The sequence below is a fragment of the Seriola aureovittata genome, chromosome 17, assembly GCF_021018895.1.
Source record: "Seriola aureovittata isolate HTS-2021-v1 ecotype China chromosome 17, ASM2101889v1, whole genome shotgun sequence".
Lineage (NCBI taxonomy): Eukaryota > Metazoa > Chordata > Actinopteri > Carangiformes > Carangidae > Seriola > Seriola aureovittata.
Genome location: NC_079380.1, coordinates 10845453 through 10864518, shown reverse-complemented (window position 1 = coordinate 10864518; position 19066 = coordinate 10845453). Strand labels below are relative to the sequence as shown.

Sequence of the window (19066 nt, the reverse complement as noted above, 5' to 3'; positions counted from 1 at the left end):
AAGGAGCATACACACATCCAAACACACACACACACACACACACACACACACGGAGCCAAGAGCCCATAACTCAAACACGATATAATAGCTCTTCCCCTTCTCAAGGCGTGTATAAAAAATAGAATCAATCATGGATATGAATTACTGTATATTTCTTTGGTGGTGTGTGAAAGATAAAGATAAGGAGGAAGGAAGCAGTCAGTGGAGGTGTAGGTTTGTGTGTGTGTGTGTGTGTGGCTGGGCTTCGAGGAATACACAGTTTTAACCCATGAATTGCCTAATCTATGCGGCTATTTTTTTTAAGCGTATGCCACATGCATACGCTCGCATGTGTGCACACTTATGTGAGTGAACGTGTGTCTGTCAACTTTTGTGCGCAGACATTGATAAGGCTCCAGGCGCAGTCCATTAATTGTAGTGTGAGGCCATTCCGATAGTCATCCAGCTGGCTTTTGTAGAACTACAGCTGAGCAACGCGCTCTGTATCCAGAACATGTCAACATCTGTCACCCCACTGACCTACTTCCCATCATCCTCCCTTAGTCAAAGACCTTGTTTACAAGTGGATCTAAATCACGTCAGTGGTGTTTTTCACAGACTTGGCCTTCAGCGGCGTTTTCAGGCAGAGGCCATTCATATTAGTGACATGTAATGGACATCACTCTGGAGGACGACACAAGCCATATTTACTCATTTGCCAGAGCAAGAATTTGCAACACTTAGCACCTCTATAGGATCATTGACAGGGCGACCTCTGACCTCCCAAACAAATACGTCTTCTGCTTTGACTAAGAGGAAACAACTTTACATGTGTTTGTTCCTTCTCATTTCATGTTTGCTTTTAGGTTTTTACCAGTGGAAATCACAGTAGGTGTCTGACTTTGTAAAGGTGTCACAGGTCATATATGAATTGCTTTACTTTCCTGTTGCAGGCTATTTCTGCCATTGTTTTTTCATTCACAGCAGTGTTTGTCTCATCTTGCGTTCCCCTTTTTCATAAAAGAACTCCCAACTTGGGTCTGATGCCTTGATGCAAAGTGACCAGCCAGAAGAACCAAAGGAGGTCTCCAAAAAGGACAGGAAGGGCAAAAAGAACAAAAAGAAGAGAGACAAGGGCTCGAAAGGCAAGCGCAGAGGCAAGGGCAAGAAGGGATCCAGAAAGAAAAAGCATGAGGAGGAGGGTCTTGAGGACGGCTTCCTCACAGTGTCCACAACACTGCCTGAGTATCTATCCCAAGACCCTTTTGTGACCACAGTGCTGCCAGAAATTAAGAACACCCGAGAAACTGTCATTCCCACTGAAGTCTTCGACAAGACCCTCGTGGAGATGCCCACACACGAACCTGACTCCACAACCGAGGCACCCGCCGCGGTGCCCACTACAGTGCCTGAATCAGTGGTAACTGAGGAGGTAGACAAGTTTGCCTGTAGATGCCCTCCAACCTCACCCCTCCTGCCATTTGCAGTTCTAACCGATCACTCCCCTAATACCTCCTAACAATAGTGAGCACCTCTTCCTTCTACAGTTGCTTTCCACCACCACCACCACCACTAACCAGCACCATCCTAATCATCACATCCTCTACATCCCTAGCAGAAAAAGTGGTGAATGCATCTTGAATGAGAAATTGTTTATCTCACTCAGCCTTCTGGCTGTGTGTGTGTATTTATTTTTTATTTTTTTGCAGAACATGCACTACTACATGCATACTACTTTTCAAAAAAAGTAGTGTTTTATACAGTATATGTTTTCATGTACAGTATGTGGACTTACAGAATGAATATTTGGTTCAAGGTGAACATTGTTCTCAGATACCATATAAACTGTTTAAATCAAACTGCACATTATTTTGAATATGCCACCACAACTGTGCAGCCTTCTTTTTGTTTTTTTAAATTTCAATCAATTTTTAACTTGACACAGCAACAAACAAGAGATGCTTCTGTAATGTCTCCTTCATGTTTACTTTTGCTAATTTGCCAAGTAAACTCATTTTTCATGCTCATGCTGTTTCTGTAGCTGTTGCAGTCTCTGCCATGCTGCGACATGAATCTGATGTCGTCCATCAGCTAATTACACTCCAGCACTGTAATTAACTGCACACCTGTCGACCCGTATTCTGGATAACCAACACACTGCTATGAAATCCACCTGTTTTGCTAACATTCATAACACGCAAAATACGCCTTCACTCGGAGGCACTGTGCGCTAATGAGAACTGCTTGGTCTGCCCTGGTCCATCTTTTCTATGACTCATTCAAACCCGTGTGTGTGTGTGTGCGCGTGTGCGTGTGTGTGCATGTGTGTGTGTGTGTGTGTTGGCTTCCAGGAGGATAAGCCTGTAAAGAAGCCATTGGTGGAAGAGTATGGAGATGACCTTTACAGAGACCTCTATGATGATCTCTCAGTTTCCACGGTAACAGCGGGCCCAAATGTTACTGAATATGAGGTAAGTTAAATACAAATACAGTAAGTGTCCTCACCGAGGCATTTATAGTACCCGTCGCTAATGGAGTTCTTCATCCTTTAACAGCTTCTTGAATACGAAGATTTCAAGAATGACACAGAGTACGAGGAGTATGAAGCATACGAGGACGGCTTTGAATTTGCGGAGCGGGAGAGAGCACAGACGTGGGACGGACAGGTAAATTCTCATAGTGAACTCATCAAGTGAGTGGTCATGTCTTCAATTGCCTTTGTCGACTGATTTCTAACAATCCACATCTATTCATCTGTTTCCCCACCTCAGGGTAGCCTCAGAGCAGAGAAAGGCCAGAAGGGAGAGCCAGCTATTATTGAGCCGGTGAGCTCCTAGAGGCATTTCATGAATAGTCAAGTAGCTTTAGTTATGAGCATGAGAATCGGTTCACACTCTCCTAATGTACATTGCATTCTATCTGTGCTTGTTTCTAGGGTTCATTGGCGGTGGGACCCCCAGGTCTACCAGGGCCAGAGGTAAGCCTATTTTCTGCCTGAAAACAGGAGTAAATGGAAATGATGACTGCCGTCACCGTAATTATACAGGATGTGCCATAATGTGACCGTCCAGAAGTGGTGCGAAATGTTAAGAATTTTGGATTGTAGCCATCAGGAACGCAACTGTGGTGTTTTCATAAGGAAACAGGGTTTCACACCCAAAAGAGAGACACATGCGCTACAAAATGTTGCCATGCCAAATGACACTTAGTGAAAGACTGCTTTTTGAGATATTGCTTGTTTGTGGTTTTATATATTTCCATACAACAACTAAAAGTAGACCCTCACAAAGAAGTAAAAAAAAGATTTTCACTCAAAACTACATAAACAAATCTTGTCTAGCATTTGCAGGGTCGGAGTTTGACATAGAGGAAGATACTCATTTAATTATAAGCTAACCTACAGTATGGTGAAGCTCTTCAATGTTCGTTTGAGTGCTGTAAATGTGTCCTTCACAGGGGCTCGCTGGCCCAGCTGGACCAACAGGCCCTCCAGGACCCAGGGGAGATCCTGGTGAATTGGTGAGTGTGGCTTAGGGTGTGGACTGAATGGCTTAACGTCCAGTTGACCTCAGTTTGACCCTTTCACTTGAGGGACAGAGATTTGGGTCAGTCTGAAACATGTCCATGGGATCACGATGTCCTCGTTCACTGAACCGAACCTGCTGGACTTTGGGGACGGATGTTGACTCACACATGTTTGACCTGATTTTCTTATTTTGTGTGTCTGATTGCTTGGATAAGTGATTCATCACAATGGAACACACTCCAACACACACTGTCACACACACACTCTCTCACACAAACACAAACACAAACACACACACACACACACACACACACACACACACACACACACACACACACACACACACACACACACACACACTCACAGATGATCTGTCATTTCCCACTAGTTTGATGGTCTTTATCATTTTGCTTTGCAAAGCTGATGATGGCAGTTTATTACCATGCAGATCCCCATGGCTTGCAAGCTTTACATGTGTTCAGGAGCTATTTAGAGTTCATGTTCAGCCTACATAACAAATCAACAAACCTATTTCATCTTATTTTATTTATATTTTATTTTATTGAAGATGAAATCAAAAGAGATGCAACAGTGGTGAATATAGCTGAAATCAATGAGCGAGTACCGGATGAACAAATTGGATATATTTACAAATAATTAGCCATTGCATTAAAAAGAGAAAAAGAGTAACCACAAATAATTATCAAATTTTATCCTGAAGTACAGGGCTGAAATTAAGGTCTATACTGTGTATAAACCTTTGAGACTACTGGTTTTTAAGGAAGCATAGAATCTTTTTATTTGACTCATTCTACAACCAAAAACACTTGTACATTCTACAATGGAAAATAAATATTGCTCAGAAACTTTGTCTCTGCTCTGTTGCAGAAGTTCACACAAATGTGTGTTGCTTTGCTTTCACCATCTGTCCAGTTCATCATCTAGAGAGTCTGGAGACTGTGCTGGCGATCCCATCATCTGGAGCCTCTGTCATGTTCTTTTCCTCTAAAAATTTCAAGCTATTGTTTCATTGTAGGATGAACCCCTGACCGACCAGTCTGTCTTCCTTTGTTAATTACATTTTTCTCGCCACTGTGACAGCAATATACATTACTACTTCCTGCAGTAACGTATTGTCCAAACGCTTCAGAGGGGGTAGTGAATGAGAGAGTGGTCAGCTGTTGCACAAAAGGACCAATTTGAATACCTGTTAGACACTAATCTGATTCACACAATCTTTATGACTCAGTGCTACATTAAATGGAATGTCAAAATGGTCATTTACAATATGTAAAAACAAGATAAGGTAGTATGTGTGTGTGTGTGTGTGTGTGTGTGTGTGTGTGTATGACACACCCTGTGGAAATAGAGTAAAGGTTGTTTTTACAGTGATTAGATTGCAGGGATGTTTTTCTCTCCGTTTAGACACTCTCTCTCCCTATCTCTCTCTCTCTCTCTCTCACTCACACACACACACACACACACACACACACACACACACACACACACACACACACACACACACACACACACACACACACACAACCACATTAGTCAATGCTTATTCCTTTACTTGTCCTCTCTTTTCAGGGTCCCCCAGGACGTCCCGGTCTTGCTGGGGCTGATGGAATTCCAGGTCCTCCAGGAACCCTGTTGATGCTACCAGTAAGACCTTAAAGCACACTCATGCATGCTCATGCACACACAAACACTCAGATAGCTCACCTTTTTCCCAGTGCGGTGTAGTGGCATGACCACAAGGGGGGGCTGTGTGATTGAACTTCATTACATTTGGGAAATCCTGCAATGGGGACCGACTCCTCCCTGTCATTGCCCCCAGTTCCAGTATGGAGGTGATTCCCAGAAGGGACCAGTGGTGTCTCCCCAGGAGGCACAGGCACAAGCTATCCTGCAACAGACCAAGGTACACGTCACAGAAACCTGCACTTTGTTGCAATATTATAACATAGTGACTGTTGACAATTGCATTACACGCTCTCCGAAGGCCATTTCATTGCATATTAAAGACCAAAACAAACCATGTGCAGCATAAATAAACCACCCGGTTGTGCTTTTCTTCCAGCTGTCACTGAAGGGACCTCCAGGTCCAATGGGTCTCACAGGGCGACCAGGCCCACTGGTAAGGCACTCCTCTGTCCTTGACCAAATTTGCATCATACCTCAAGGGCTCCTGCAACCTTTAACCTCAGCTTCACATTCTGGCTGACCAGGCACAAGCTCTACTCTCTCCCCACTCTAACCTCATCATTATGCATGCTCAGTATGTTCCACTCTCTTGTGGAATCTACCCTCATTTTTATATATATATATAAAAAAAAAAAATCACTGTACGGTTGCAAAAAATGAACAGATTTTTAAGATGATTTGTTCTTAGCTCGTCTGCATTTTTTCTTTTTTTGGCGCTTAATTTGAGTGGAGTGGAATTTCCCCGCCCCTGTACATCATGTTTGCTTTAATGACCTTTTGTTTTTATTTTTGCAGGGTTTTCCAGGTCCCACTGGGCTCAAAGGAGACAGCGGAGACAGTGGCCATCCTGTAAGTCAGGGCATTATTTCCACCTCACTGCTAACTTCCTTCATACCACTCTTTTTCTTTGTTGCACTATTGATTTCCTTTTGTCCTTGTGCTTTCCCTATTACACCTTTTCCCATTTGTTTTGCTCTCTTCCTCTCTCACACAGGGACCACGTGGTTTGCCGGGCCCTCCCGGAATTAATGGAAAGATAGGAAAAAGGGTGAGATAGCTTGAGTATTGCAGTGGTCCACGCTGAAAACCTCTGCACGTGTCACGTTAAAAGCATACTGCGCCTGATGTACTGTAAAACAACATCCTGTTTTAACGGGACTGTGCATCTCGTAGGGGCGTGCGGGAGTGGACGGAGGTCGTGGAGCTCCAGGTGAAACAGGCTCTAAGGTAAGCCTTTTGAGATCTCACTGCACTGCATTGCAGTAGTGATAATCTCATCTAAATGAGCTAGACCAAGAACCCACCGATTTTATGTTTACATCCTTACTGCATATTTTTGGATACTAGTTTGTTTTGATATTTGTGTGAAAGCTACATTGCCAGCTGTCAGACCATATAACTCTATATATAACTATAACTATATATATAACTGATGTTGGTGTTGAGTTTCCATTAATCCATTTTCTCATTTCCATGAACTCAGCAATATCACACATGTTTAGGCAGCAAGGTCTTGCATGATAACAAACTATCTCCACTTGCAAGTGTAAGCCTTTAGGTATCAAGCAGCCCACAGCTTATTATATGTATTGACAATGAGGCAACTCAATACCTAACAGCTGCAGGAAGAGCTTAGTAAATAAATCAGGCTCCCCTGATGCCGGTCTGACAGAACAGCAGAGTCTTTATCAGTCAAAGCAGCATTTTAGCAGACCTACAGCTAATCTGAAAGCTTCCTCTCGCCGACACACACTCAGAGCAGATGGGAGGCTCTGCCAGGGGAGACTTTCAGTACAATTCTGCTAATGTTTACACATTATCGTATGTGTGCGTGTTTCAGGGTTTAATGCCTCTATTACTTCTCAGGGTGACAGGGGCTTTGACGGCCTGCCAGGTCTCCCAGGAAACAAGGGACACAGAGTAAGTTCGATTTGGTAACTTGACATTGTCACTGTATTTATTTAGTCCTTCAGATACCAGCGCGCTATTGCGGCACGCATGAATACCTCACACACCATATAGCAGATGTTTATTTGCATATTATGATCACGATGATCGTTGTGATTTCTGTGATGACAGTGTACACTAAAAATCATCTGCTTGATGTTGCTCTGCTATAAACAGAACAGTCCTAAATATCTTGAGGCTTGCAGCTAATGCTTTTATCTTGTAGGGGGACAGAGGAAAGCCTGGTCCTCATGGGCCTGTTGGAGAGCCAGGAGAAAAGGTGAGTGCACAGTACCTTATAAAATTTACTTGTAACAAAGAAAGCCTAGAAAACACACCCTGCAGCAGTGCTTTGTTTTGCCTCATTTTTCCATCACGCAAGGTTAAAAGGGGAATCCTTTCCAGATCAACGAATCAATTCTACAAACCATTTAGATGGTAAAGCACCACAGATCAAAGCAGGCTTCGCTCAAATAAAGTCATAAACTTCTGAATTTTTAATTTGGCTATGCTGGCCTGAGTTAATTCAGTATCAGGGCTTGCAAAAGAAATGAAAGCTAGGCAGTGCATCCCTGACATTGAATTGAAAATATGAAAGATAGAAGCTCAGTCAAGATGGTATCTAGCCACACAGGAGGGTGGAGTGAAGTTTGAGCGAGCGATCTATTAGTCTTTGCTGGAAGATAGTTGAGCCTTATCTGTCAGGCAGTGAATTTCTTTAATGAGCTATTTTCACAGATTATGTCTGTGGGATATAAATTTATCCACGCCTGGGGTTGACTCGGAGAGGTGTATGAGATTTATGTATTGAATTTGTTTCCTTCTTTGTTACTCTAGGGATCTGATGGACCTGTGGGGCCAAGAGGGCAGCCAGGTGAACCTGTGAGTAACCACATCTGGAAGAATATAATGTTCCCTCATAGATACCAACGTCACAGCACACCTCTACATTAAGATATGTCATGGGTATTGTTTCTCTACACTAAAAATACTTAAAGGAGAAGATGCATTTATTGAGTTCTCAGAAATACACATTTTCAGTAGTGCAGAATCACAGGAACAGGAAGTGATTTCCACAGCAAAGATTAAGCAGGGTTAAGCTTCAGCAGAACTTTTAGTCAAAATCTTACAGAAGAACTTATAGAAATTGTGTACAATAGAACAACAATGAAAAAGTTGGGCAGTCAAACCTTATTAATGCAATACCGCCAGGGTGTTCAGCCAAGCATTAGGAGAGAAAAGGCCACCGGAAACAGGCATACAGCTTGAAAACAAAAATATACACTGGCAGAGCATGCTAGTATATTCACATTCTGTCACAGAGATTTTACCTGCACAGTAACTTTGGATCATTGAGAGACCACAAAGATTTTAAGAGCACCGCTGAAGAACCTGTCATTTTCTTTCTGTGTATCTTTGCGGCGCACACCGGTTGATTGGTTATGACTCACACTGTATCTTTCTCCCAGTCGGTGAGGCTGGGGCTCAGCAGGGCTCTGTCCCACCAAATGGATCACTCAGTGCAGGAAGAAACAGAGCGCCATAAGACATGTTAGGCAAGCTGTGTTAAACTACAAAGACACAGGAAAGGAGGCGAGTTGGTTGTTTTGATGAGAGAGAGGCAGCGATGGGAAAAGTGAGACAGCGAGAGACAAACTCAAGACAGAAATTTGGTTGGTGGTGGATGAGATAAGAGAGATGGAGACAGGAAAGAGGAAAGAGGGAGATTCGGAGAGGGAAGAGATAAAATCCTGGCCTGAATGATTATATTTCCATATCAATCACTTCCCAGGAGATCACAGATGTGGCTTTGGAACAGGTGGCTTGGCCAGCCTACAAAGAGGGAGGCTGACAAAAACAGAGCACACAAACACATTCGCGCAAGCACAGACTAGCACAGTCTCTGTGGCTAACACATACAAAACCAGATGCGTATACACACACACACACACACACACAAACACACACACACACACACACACACACACACACACACACACACACACACACACACACACACACACGCTACAATATATTATCTGTCCCTCTCTGTGTTTCATTCTCTCTCTGTCTCTTTACTTCTGATGTATGATTTAGTATTCCAGACTCACTCCAGCTCATCATGTATGCAGGTTAGCTGCTGACTATTTGCTGTGTTTTGTCTCCAGGGTTCTCGGGGTCTTGTTGGGCCAAGGGGGCCACCTGGCCCACCTGGCCAACCGGTAAGTCAACATCTCCTTGATTACAAGATCAGAACTATTCAGTCTCTTCAACTCTATAAAAGGCCCCCTAGTGCACGGAATCATCAATATGCCACTGAAGATAAACCGGGAAGCCATTGAACTGTCTGGATCCAACTTTGACATTTCATCCAGGATTTTCTAACATCTTGTTTGTGTGCGTTTTTCTTTTTTTCAGGGTATTAGTGGAACTGATGGCGTGCAGGGGTCAAAGGGCAATCTGGTTAGTCCTGGTACCTTCATCATCAAATGATCTCATCCCCATAAATGCCATTATGTACAACTGATGACTGTAATATACGTATGTTCTAGTTTTCAGTGAAAATTAGTATGTGGGTAACTTTTCTTTGAAAGTGATCTCACCGACACATCAGCTGGAGTGGATTAGTCTGGCCTACTAATGAACCTGTTCACCAGCCATGTGACGATGAGCTTACGACAAAGGTCATGTGAAGTGTGTGACCACCAGTGTTTCTTGTTCTTGTTCTCAGGGTCCAGCTGGAGAGATAGGGCCGCCGGGTCAACAGGGAAATCCAGGAGTACAGGTACAGTCAAGCAAAGAAGAGTTAATCATATTTTCAGCTTTCCAGCATGTCAGCAATCTAATCCAAACTGCCAGCTCACACAAGGACATCCACACATATACACACACAAGCAAAACCTCAACGCCCAGCCTTCTCCTAGTCTTGTGACACTTAACCTGATTGATGCTTTGTTCTGGTCCAGGGCTTGCTTGGTCCTCAGGGTCCCATTGGACTGCCAGGGGAGAAGGTAGGTAACATGTCTCTCACTTAATTTCAGAATTAAAGCTGTGACTTTGTGACCTCTGTCATCACATACCCAAGGGAGGCAGGCTGAGCAGGACAGTACAACCCAGCCACTTCTGGCTCCCATTTAGACAAGATAAGGCTAGACAGCAAATCAATACACAAGAAGCACACACAGACACAGACACAGACACAGACACACACAGACAGGCTTACCAGACACTAGAGCCGGCCTTGACTGGTGCACTTCATGAGGCTACACTGGAGAGCAAAATAAAAAACTGCACTTAGTCATAAATACAATATGTTTGCTAGAGGAGCAGCAACGTGGCAAATGGGGTCTCTTAGGGATGAGTTGAGGTGTTCTGTCATATCTGAAGCTCTGCTGCAGTATTCATACCTGTCTTTGTCCTATACAGGGTCCCCAGGGGAAACAAGGCATGCAGGGACTACCAGGCATTGATGGCCCGCCTGTAAGTTCACACAGACACAGACACGCAAGTACATATATGCATACATCAGCACAAAAATACATTCACATGCATGCATCAATACATACGGTACCTTTGCACATCCAGTATCTAAAAACTTTTGGACCCAACCGTACTTATACATAGAGAGTCCCACTGAATGTAAATGACAACTCAGCTGCATCAATTGATTACTAATTATTAATTGACTACTAGAAGAGTCTGCACTTCATTCAAGCGATGCATTTTGGCACAGGTAGTTCATCATTCAAATGTTTTTTTGACAAAATAGGTGAAACATGCGTCCATACATCACCATATACAAGCAAAAGCTTAGGGCTACCATATTAGGACGACAAGAGGACAAGACCCGGACGACCGGGGTGTGCAGCTGGACATCCAGTACAGAAATGTCACAATAAAAGCCCATCACATGATGCTATACAAACAAGAAATACAACCAAACAAACTGTGTATGTAAACACATGTTTATATGAACACATATACAACCACAGGAGCTGGTTAATATAGAGTAGCCAAGAGGATAAAATTTGCCAACTTATATTTTCTGTTGTCTGCCACTTGGGGAGCACAGGAGTCATTTCTGGAAGTGATCCAAAGCAGGATGACAGTTAAAAAGAAAAAAAAAAAAAGAAAAATCTTCTTCTAGCTTTTCTCATCTCCAATAATTAATTTCAGATTGCAGTCAGACAAATTTGAATGAGCTTCACTTAATGCTTCTTGTATTGTTCTGCGAAGCTTTATGACACACAATGATATTTTTATGGTGCCTCGCTCTCAATGCCACCGGGGGTTTCCTCTTTGTCATTGGTCGGGCGCATTGAGGAATTTCAGTCAAGGAGCGATACAATAATGATTTATTTGCAGCACAGCTAAGTCAATTTGATTCATGTTTTTTTGCTTCAGGGTCACCCAGGAAGAGAGGGCCCCCCGGGAGAGAAAGGAATTCAAGTGGGTAACTGAATGTCTGAGGCTCGTCTTTTGTAGTGCCATAGCAAGATATTAAAATGCAGTTTCATGTTTTTTCTTGCAATCTGTTGTAACTGTGCAGTCACTCACGTTGGGTTACAATAAGGCTTTCTCTCTCATCATTATAATCACTGTGTTCCTACGATGTCATCATCTTTATTGTACAAGATCAGCGGCCCATTAAAGTCAGCAGCATGAACTCATCAGTATCATCCGCCTTTTCTGTTTCTTTCTTTCTTTCTGTCTTTTTTTTTTTTTTTTCTTCTCTTGACAATTAAGGATATGACACAGTGACTGAGTGCCTCGCTCAGTCATATCTGGACAGAGAAATATATTGCTGCTGGCTGTTGGTTGCTAAAACTGAAGAATGCTGTTGTTTGTGCTTTCATGCAGGGTTTACTAGGAGCTCAGGGGCCTGTCGGGTACCCAGGGACCCGCGGAGTCAAGGTGAGACATAAATTCATCATGATCTCAGGTGTAATGTCCACTTAGATATATATTCCCCTCGCGCAATTCGCTCTGCGTGTACGTGTCTGCCTGTGACGGACAAGCTTGTTTGAGTCTATGACTGATGGGTGACAGGTGGAGGGAAAGCACCACGGTTCTCAAGGGGACTGCTAACAACACAGCTAGGAACATTTGACGGGGAGGAGAAACATCAGAGTCAGATAGAGTGGAGCTGTGTGCCTTAGGAGCGGAGTGCAGTCCATTTTGACTGAGTGTGCTTTTGAAATTGAGAAATAAAAGTGAAGTTGTGATATGGCATTTCTGTTTGGCGTTTCCATTTGTCACATAGTTTAAGTTGAAGCCTGATCTTGTTGGCAATCATGTGTAAGGTCAGTAACTGCTCAATAACTTAGGTCAAGAGGAAATCAATACACCCCTATTAATCATTTCAGTGTTTTAAGATGAGGTATTACTTGAAATACAGGGAACCTTCGATTTCCAGCGTCTTTTCTTGTTCGTGGGCTCGTCAGTGTCAGTGATGTTGGATTCTTGTTAAATGAAGTGTTATTTTTCCCACTTTTTCACAGGGGGCAGATGGAGTTAGGGGTCTAAAAGGGAGCAAAGGAGAGAAGGTGAGTGAAAAAAAAAAGCTAGCAAGCCTTTCTTCTGCTACTTGTCAAACTGACACGTGATGAAATACGGTGGTGCGATTTATGATTATAGAGAATTTCACTAGACATCACCTCTCCTCAATGCATCACAGGGAGAAGATGGCTTCCCTGGGTTCAAAGGTGACATGGGCATCAAGGGAGACAGGGTGAGAGCGGACTTTAATCACCTCAGTATAATTTCCTCTCAGTTATTCTCCATCAGAATGGAGGTAAAACCATCACTTCCCTTCTGCTCTCATTCTTGACTTCAGGGTGATAATGGAGCTCCGGGTGCTCGTGGAGACGATGGACCGGAGGGGGCAAAGGGCCAATCAGGACCCATGGGAGATCTTGGAACTGCTGGGATCGCTGGCGAGAAGGTAAATTTTTTAAAGATTACATTTACATTGCAAGATAAGGTCACGAGAGAGGGGGATAGGGAGATTAAGTAGGCTGCAAATTCTAAGAAAAATCTTATCTAAACCTGCTTCATCCTGCTACATCCATTATAGTGTGAGGTAGTACAGTTACATTTCCTTAGCTCAGTTTTTAATCGTGACAAAAATAGTGTGTCTGAAAATCACTGAAATACCGAACATATGGATTTTAATGCAACCACATTTATGACATCTTCATAAAGCAAAACTGCCACTGAACCAGTGCGCCTGTTTAAGCATTTAATCTTTCTGTCATGACTATATGCATTAACGTAGAGATATCCTGCTGAATTGGTACATGCATAGTTAGCAGTATGTCATAAAAATCTTAATTAAATGGTTTTCATGCACTTTTTTATCTTTATTTGACATTTCTCCAGTTTATTTCTTCCTCCCCTCTAATTCTCCCGCTCTCTCTGTAGGGTAAACTTGGCGTGCCTGGATTGCCAGGATACCCAGGAAGACAAGGTTCTAAGGTGATTTAGCAGTGATGAGCTATCATGATCAGTGAATGTGTCCTCTGGTTCCTTTATCAGAGCTTTAACCAGCGAGATGTGTGTCTTTGACTGGACTGTTTCCTGTCTGATTAAAAATAAAGGATGACAAATGGCTTATTAAAAAAAGGCTATTTTATTAATAGTTCATTAGTGACATCAATTCATTACATGTTGATGAATGGTGTATTTAAGGCTGTGTTGGGCTCATGGATTAGATTTGCTTTAATTTGATACAGTAGTTAATTATACGTTAATGAGACATTGGGGGTGATGTGTGATGAATGGAAGGCTGAGGCTGATTAACCTCTATGTGTGTCTCCAGGGATCGCTTGGCTTCCCTGGTATGGCGGGGGCCTCAGGAGAGAAAGGACGAAGGGTGAGGACTGTACTGACATTTTAATCCACAACACTTGCTGACTTCTTAATATGTAAACTTTTCTCTATTGTAAAAAAAACAAAAAACTGAGTGATAAATAACTGTTAACCTCTACAATGCAGGGTCCAGCTGGTCAGCCAGGGTCTGGGGGCCAAAGAGGTCCTAATGTGAGTACATCCGCAGTACAGGTGTTATGCCTATGCACCATATTTTTCTCACCGTTTAAAGCTGCATTTTCTCTAATTAGAAACCATCACTTTAGCACAACTTGTGGGAGTGAGACACACTGTTACATCACTGCAGTGTTTCCACATCACCGGGCGTCTATCTTCCACCTACGTGTGCTAATCAGACGATTGTTTGTCTTCCAATAGGGAGCCCGGGGGGTAAGGGGAGCGAATGGGCCCAGTGGAAAGCCAGGAGAAAAGGTGAGGTCAGACTGACACACAGACACACACTCAGACATAAACAAGCACACACGCACATACAGTTACACATACATAAACAAACACCTGGCTTTCTCATTAAGTATTAATAAATGCGCCGACCAGGTTGGAACTGGTTGTTTCGCTTCTGGATGACAGGCCATCTGGTGCAGAGAGAATTCTCTGTCTGGCAGGGGAGGCTTCAGTTTACACTCTCACCTTCGAAGACCGTCTTGGGAAAGCTTAAAGATTTGTTGTCGAGCAGAAAGCTAAAAATGGTTGAACGGCTCATGTTTTCATAGTGAAACTGTTTTTATTTGTCATCTGCCTTGTCCACCTGGTAGGGTTCTGCTGGACAAGATGGTCCTCAGGGATCCCCTGGAGAACAGGTAATCTTTTGACTCTCAGATAATACTGCACATACAGTGCACACACAAGACCATAGACAGTCTGAAAAACAATCTTGGTATCACAGATACCGTCTCATAAATCATTGTAGGAGAAGCATCAGAAAATACGATCTGGGGTTTGGGTCAGAGTTTTGATAATCTGTGTTATTATTTTCTAGGGTCCTCAAGGACCACAGGGAAGGAACGGTGAACCAGGACCTAGAGGGCCTAATGTGAGTGGGCTAACATCTACTGAATAGTGTTTGCCCTGTGATTTCATGTTTTACCTCATTCCACATTTATGCTCACCTTTATTTATGTTCACTTTATTACAATGATGTAAAAAAAAAAAAAATGCCTCTGTTTTTAGGGACCACCTGGAAAAGATGGGTTACCAGGTCACCCAGGCCAGAGAGGGGAACCAGTGAGTAGCCTTCACTCTCAGTAAAGCTACATATTTAGTATATAGCATCTTCCTCTATGAGGTGCACAACTCAGCATTAACTTAGAGTCGTCATGACCTACTATATGTGTTAACACAGCAAAGAAGTCAAAATTTATGACTTCAGCATTGAATTATTGAAGTTCAGAGTGCACAACACCTTACCCTGCCCACAGTCTTCAGATTCTTTCTACTCCCCCTGTTTCAACTCTTGACTGCGAGTCATCAGATTCACTTGTTCTTATTCTTCAGGGTTTCCAAGGCAAGAACGGACTCCCTGGCCCCCCAGGTGTCGTTGGACCACAGGTAAGAGGATCAGCCCATGGTATATTGGTTGATTCTAAAGCAAACAGCTGTTTATTTCAGATAGCATTTTTTTTTTTTTTTTTAAATAACTGTATTGTGATGTTTGTTGTCTACTTTGATTGTCTCCAGGGCAAATCTGGTGAGACAGGGCCAACTGGAGACAGAGGCCATCCAGGTTCACCAGGACCACCGGGTGAGCATGGTTTACCGGGATCTGCCGGAAAGGAGGGCGCCAAGGTGAGTGGTTTTCATCATAATGTCAGGATCATAATCACTTACCAGCATCACCTTATTATTGTTATATTAGATACAATCCAAGGACTCTCTCAGCACTGCCTGAATATCTTATCTCGTTGGTCTCATCCTATCCTCTAATTTGCTAATAAATAAGAGAGGAAACCTTGCTGCGTTGAGTGTATTATAGCTCATAAAAGATAAATGTTCCTTCTTGGTGTGACTTGCTGGTTGCTGTGATTTATGAACGCATAAGGGCCTGCTGTCTGCTGGCTACTTGCCTTATATCTAATCACATGTGTGTGTATGTGTGGTTACCAGGGAGACCCAGGTCCACCAGGAGCCGCTGGGAAAAGTGGCCCTGCTGGGCTCCAAGGCTTCAGAGGGAGCAGAGGGACCCCTGGTGCAATGGTGATACAAGATTACACAGATCTCAAATCCTCCCCTTCTTTCACTGTCTGCTTCAGATTCTCCTGAAATGTGAAGATGATAATTAGATCATAAATCAAATTTAAAACCATAAAAGCATGCCTATTACATAAGAGTTACACAAACTGAAAGTCTGTTGTAAAAAATTCAACCAAAGCAATCGTAAACTACTGTCATTCACTGATCATACATCTTGTAATGAATAAGGTTGTCACCTGATTTTGAAGGCTGTTTATATCTGTGTCTCTCCAGGGTCCCGCAGGTCTGAAGGGAGGAGAGGGTCTACCTGGCATTGCAGGAGCCATTGTAAGTCTGTTTTTATTAAATTGCTTCCCATCCCATCCCTTGGTCTCTGTTCAGCTGCTATGTAATATAGGATGCGAGGGCATAAGAAGCAGGAGGCTGTTTCCATGGTGATCAGTGATCGTGACCACCACATTAAATCAAAGAGTGAATCATGTGACATACTCACCTAACCTCACTGTCTCCTCTTATTTCCAGGGTGCTACTGGAGAGAGAGGCCCTGCTGGGCCGGCTGGTGCTATTGGGCAGCCAGGACGGCCCGGTGGCGTGGGTCCTGCTGGGCCGATGGGAGAGAAAGGCGAGCCAGTAAGATTTGGAACATTGCTAATTTTATTTCTTAGGCAACAACGTCCACTAGCACATAGTGTACCATCACCTCCCACCAATGGGTAATAAACAACATTTGCTCTCGCTTCGGAATGTGTCATCATGAGACAGAGAACAGTAGAGAGGTAAAAGAGACAGAGAGAGCAATACAGAGGGAGAAATATGAATGTGATCAAGTCTGCTTTCTTGGGTGTGAGTTTCGTTCCTGGTACGATACATTAATCAAAGTGTCATACTGCTGTATGAGGATAATAAGTATTTTAGTATTTGCTGGATGTGTGCTGTTTTCCCATCTGTTCCCTAGGGAGAAAAGGGGCCTGTGGGGCCGGCTGGGCATGATGGGGAACTGGGACCTGTAGGGCTGCCAGGGGCTGCAGGACCTCCTGGGCCTCCAGGAGAGGACGGAGACAAGGTAGTTACACTCACAACTAGAATGGACTGCAGCACTGCTGAAGAGTGCTTGATGATTTTGGACTAATCTTTTTCGTGTGTGTGTGTGTGTGTGTGTGTGTGTGTGTGTGTGTGTATGCATTTGTTTCCATAGGGAGAGACAGGAGGACCTGGACAGAAGGGCAGCAAAGGAGACAAAGGAGAAGCTGTGAGTCTGAATTTTATGTCCTAACGTCACATCATTACTTTGCATCACCGGGAGGTAGAGGGCAGACTGGCTTATAATTGGTTTGGAGTAGCTCATTCTAATAATTTTGGCTGCACAGTGCATTCTCTGGTGGAACGAGCAGATGGTTTTAATCACGTCTTTCCTACAGTGAATGTGTAGTGAACTGTCCCTCTGCTTTTCTAGGGACCCCCAGGACCTGTTGGAAGTCAAGGACCTGTGGGCCAGCCAGGACTGCCAGTATGCATCATATGAAAGCATATTATCATATGATAATTTGGTCCGGTTTGTACAGTGTTTTACAGTGCTGACCTGAGCATGTATGTTTCAGGGTGCCGATGGTGAGCCAGGTCCTCGTGGGCAGCAGGGCATGAACGGTGCAAAAGGAGATGAAGGACATCGAGGCTTTAAGGGGGCATCTGGTCCCTCTGGACTACAGGTAAAAATTACTATCAAATCCAAGGCTAACTGTATCTCCTGGTCTCATCTCTGATTTGACATGTATTCTTCAGTTTATATCCGTTTCCATGCCATGCCTGAGACTGCTCGCTCACCATATCTGCATTCGCAGGGAATGCCAGGACCACCAGGGGAGAAGGGAGAGAGCGGGCATGTTGGCTCAATGGTGAGTCCTGCTCAGCAATCACCGCACATACAACACTCATCACAAATCTGCGGCTATGGTCCAGTGTCAGTCTCAAGTCTGTTCTCAACACCACCTTTTTGACATCTTGCACTTTGCTTCATGATTATTATGACTTTGACTTGTCTCGGTCTTGTCTGATATTGGATATCGACTTGACTTTTCTACAATTTCCAAAAACCTTTGAATGTTTCTCCAGTTCATCCACTTTTCTGCATTCCTCCTCAGTATCAAAAGCAGTTTCACAGATCTTAATGAAGATCAAGCGTCTATGCATTCATTAGTAGACAAACAATAAATTCATTGGTAGAAAGGTTTGGGCTATGATGCAAATACTGTCAATCTACATTGATGTTTATGGTTAGGAAACTCCTTAGGCATTATTTTATGTTTGTAAAGTGATAGGCTTCTATTATGACATCAATAAATTGATATATATAGTCATTGTGGGTGTGGCATTCCAGATGTTGGTGTGTTTTGGTTGTGGTCTGATGAAGAGCAGGGGTCCTTGAAATGTCTTTTTTTTTTTAATGATAAATAAGTGATAATAGGAGCCCTGCAGCGGTTGTTGTTTTATTGTTAGTTTGTATTTTGGCTCAGCACCTGCCCCTTCTCCAGTTTGTGTTTTGATTGTTGCCACAAGGTGCAGGTTTTATTCATGCATAACTGCATGTGACAGCTCTATCCAAGTAACAAACATACACCACCCCCTGTGATTGAAAAAAACAAGATGATGCACAGACTAAGATACAGAATAATGTAGTAAAAGTCAAAGAGTAACTCACTGTAAAAATCAAACATCAGTGTTGATGCCCCATTAGAAAAACAATTATCAAGTATGTTACTATAGATGTAATTACAATGCTGGGTAGATAATGCAGCCCAAAATACTCCCAAACAGTAAAGCAATGCCATTGTA

General features: G+C 43.2%; 1 protein-coding gene across 3 annotated transcripts in view; it reads left to right on the top strand.

The window, feature by feature from the left end:
• The window catches only part of col5a3a (collagen, type V, alpha 3a), a 47281-nt gene that overhangs the window by 16367 nt on the left and 11848 nt on the right, over positions 1 to 19066 (top strand). The window contains exons 6-47 of one of the 3 annotated variants that reach the window (XM_056401097.1): positions 1004 to 1399; positions 2331 to 2450; positions 2535 to 2645; positions 2751 to 2804; positions 2915 to 2956; positions 3436 to 3498; positions 5096 to 5170; positions 5346 to 5429; positions 5589 to 5645; positions 6008 to 6061; positions 6207 to 6260; positions 6386 to 6439; positions 7079 to 7132; positions 7386 to 7439; positions 7997 to 8041; positions 9328 to 9381; positions 9578 to 9622; positions 9891 to 9944; positions 10126 to 10170; positions 10586 to 10639; positions 11564 to 11608; positions 12020 to 12073; positions 12661 to 12705; positions 12837 to 12890; positions 12996 to 13103; positions 13583 to 13636; positions 13980 to 14033; positions 14156 to 14200; positions 14408 to 14461; positions 14803 to 14847; positions 15027 to 15080; positions 15218 to 15271; positions 15542 to 15595; positions 15725 to 15832; positions 16151 to 16240; positions 16511 to 16564; positions 16760 to 16867; positions 17193 to 17300; positions 17433 to 17486; positions 17691 to 17744; positions 17836 to 17943; positions 18076 to 18129. In XM_056401097.1, coding sequence (XP_056257072.1) covers positions 1004 to 1399; positions 2331 to 2450; positions 2535 to 2645; positions 2751 to 2804; positions 2915 to 2956; positions 3436 to 3498; positions 5096 to 5170; positions 5346 to 5429; positions 5589 to 5645; positions 6008 to 6061; positions 6207 to 6260; positions 6386 to 6439; positions 7079 to 7132; positions 7386 to 7439; positions 7997 to 8041; positions 9328 to 9381; positions 9578 to 9622; positions 9891 to 9944; positions 10126 to 10170; positions 10586 to 10639; positions 11564 to 11608; positions 12020 to 12073; positions 12661 to 12705; positions 12837 to 12890; positions 12996 to 13103; positions 13583 to 13636; positions 13980 to 14033; positions 14156 to 14200; positions 14408 to 14461; positions 14803 to 14847; positions 15027 to 15080; positions 15218 to 15271; positions 15542 to 15595; positions 15725 to 15832; positions 16151 to 16240; positions 16511 to 16564; positions 16760 to 16867; positions 17193 to 17300; positions 17433 to 17486; positions 17691 to 17744; positions 17836 to 17943; positions 18076 to 18129 — 3027 coding nt within the window. Of the gene's footprint in view, positions 1 to 1003; positions 1412 to 2330; positions 2451 to 2534; positions 2646 to 2750; positions 2805 to 2914; positions 2957 to 3435; positions 3499 to 5095; positions 5171 to 5345; positions 5430 to 5588; positions 5646 to 6007; positions 6062 to 6206; positions 6261 to 6385; positions 6440 to 7078; positions 7133 to 7385; positions 7440 to 7996; positions 8042 to 9327; positions 9382 to 9577; positions 9623 to 9890; positions 9945 to 10125; positions 10171 to 10585; positions 10640 to 11563; positions 11609 to 12019; positions 12074 to 12660; positions 12706 to 12836; positions 12891 to 12995; positions 13104 to 13582; positions 13637 to 13979; positions 14034 to 14155; positions 14201 to 14407; positions 14462 to 14802; positions 14848 to 15026; positions 15081 to 15217; positions 15272 to 15541; positions 15596 to 15724; positions 15833 to 16150; positions 16241 to 16510; positions 16565 to 16759; positions 16868 to 17192; positions 17301 to 17432; positions 17487 to 17690; positions 17745 to 17835; positions 17944 to 18075; positions 18130 to 19066 lie in introns of all 3 variants that reach the window. The other 2 variants (XM_056401096.1, XM_056401098.1) reach the window with 2 other exon arrangements.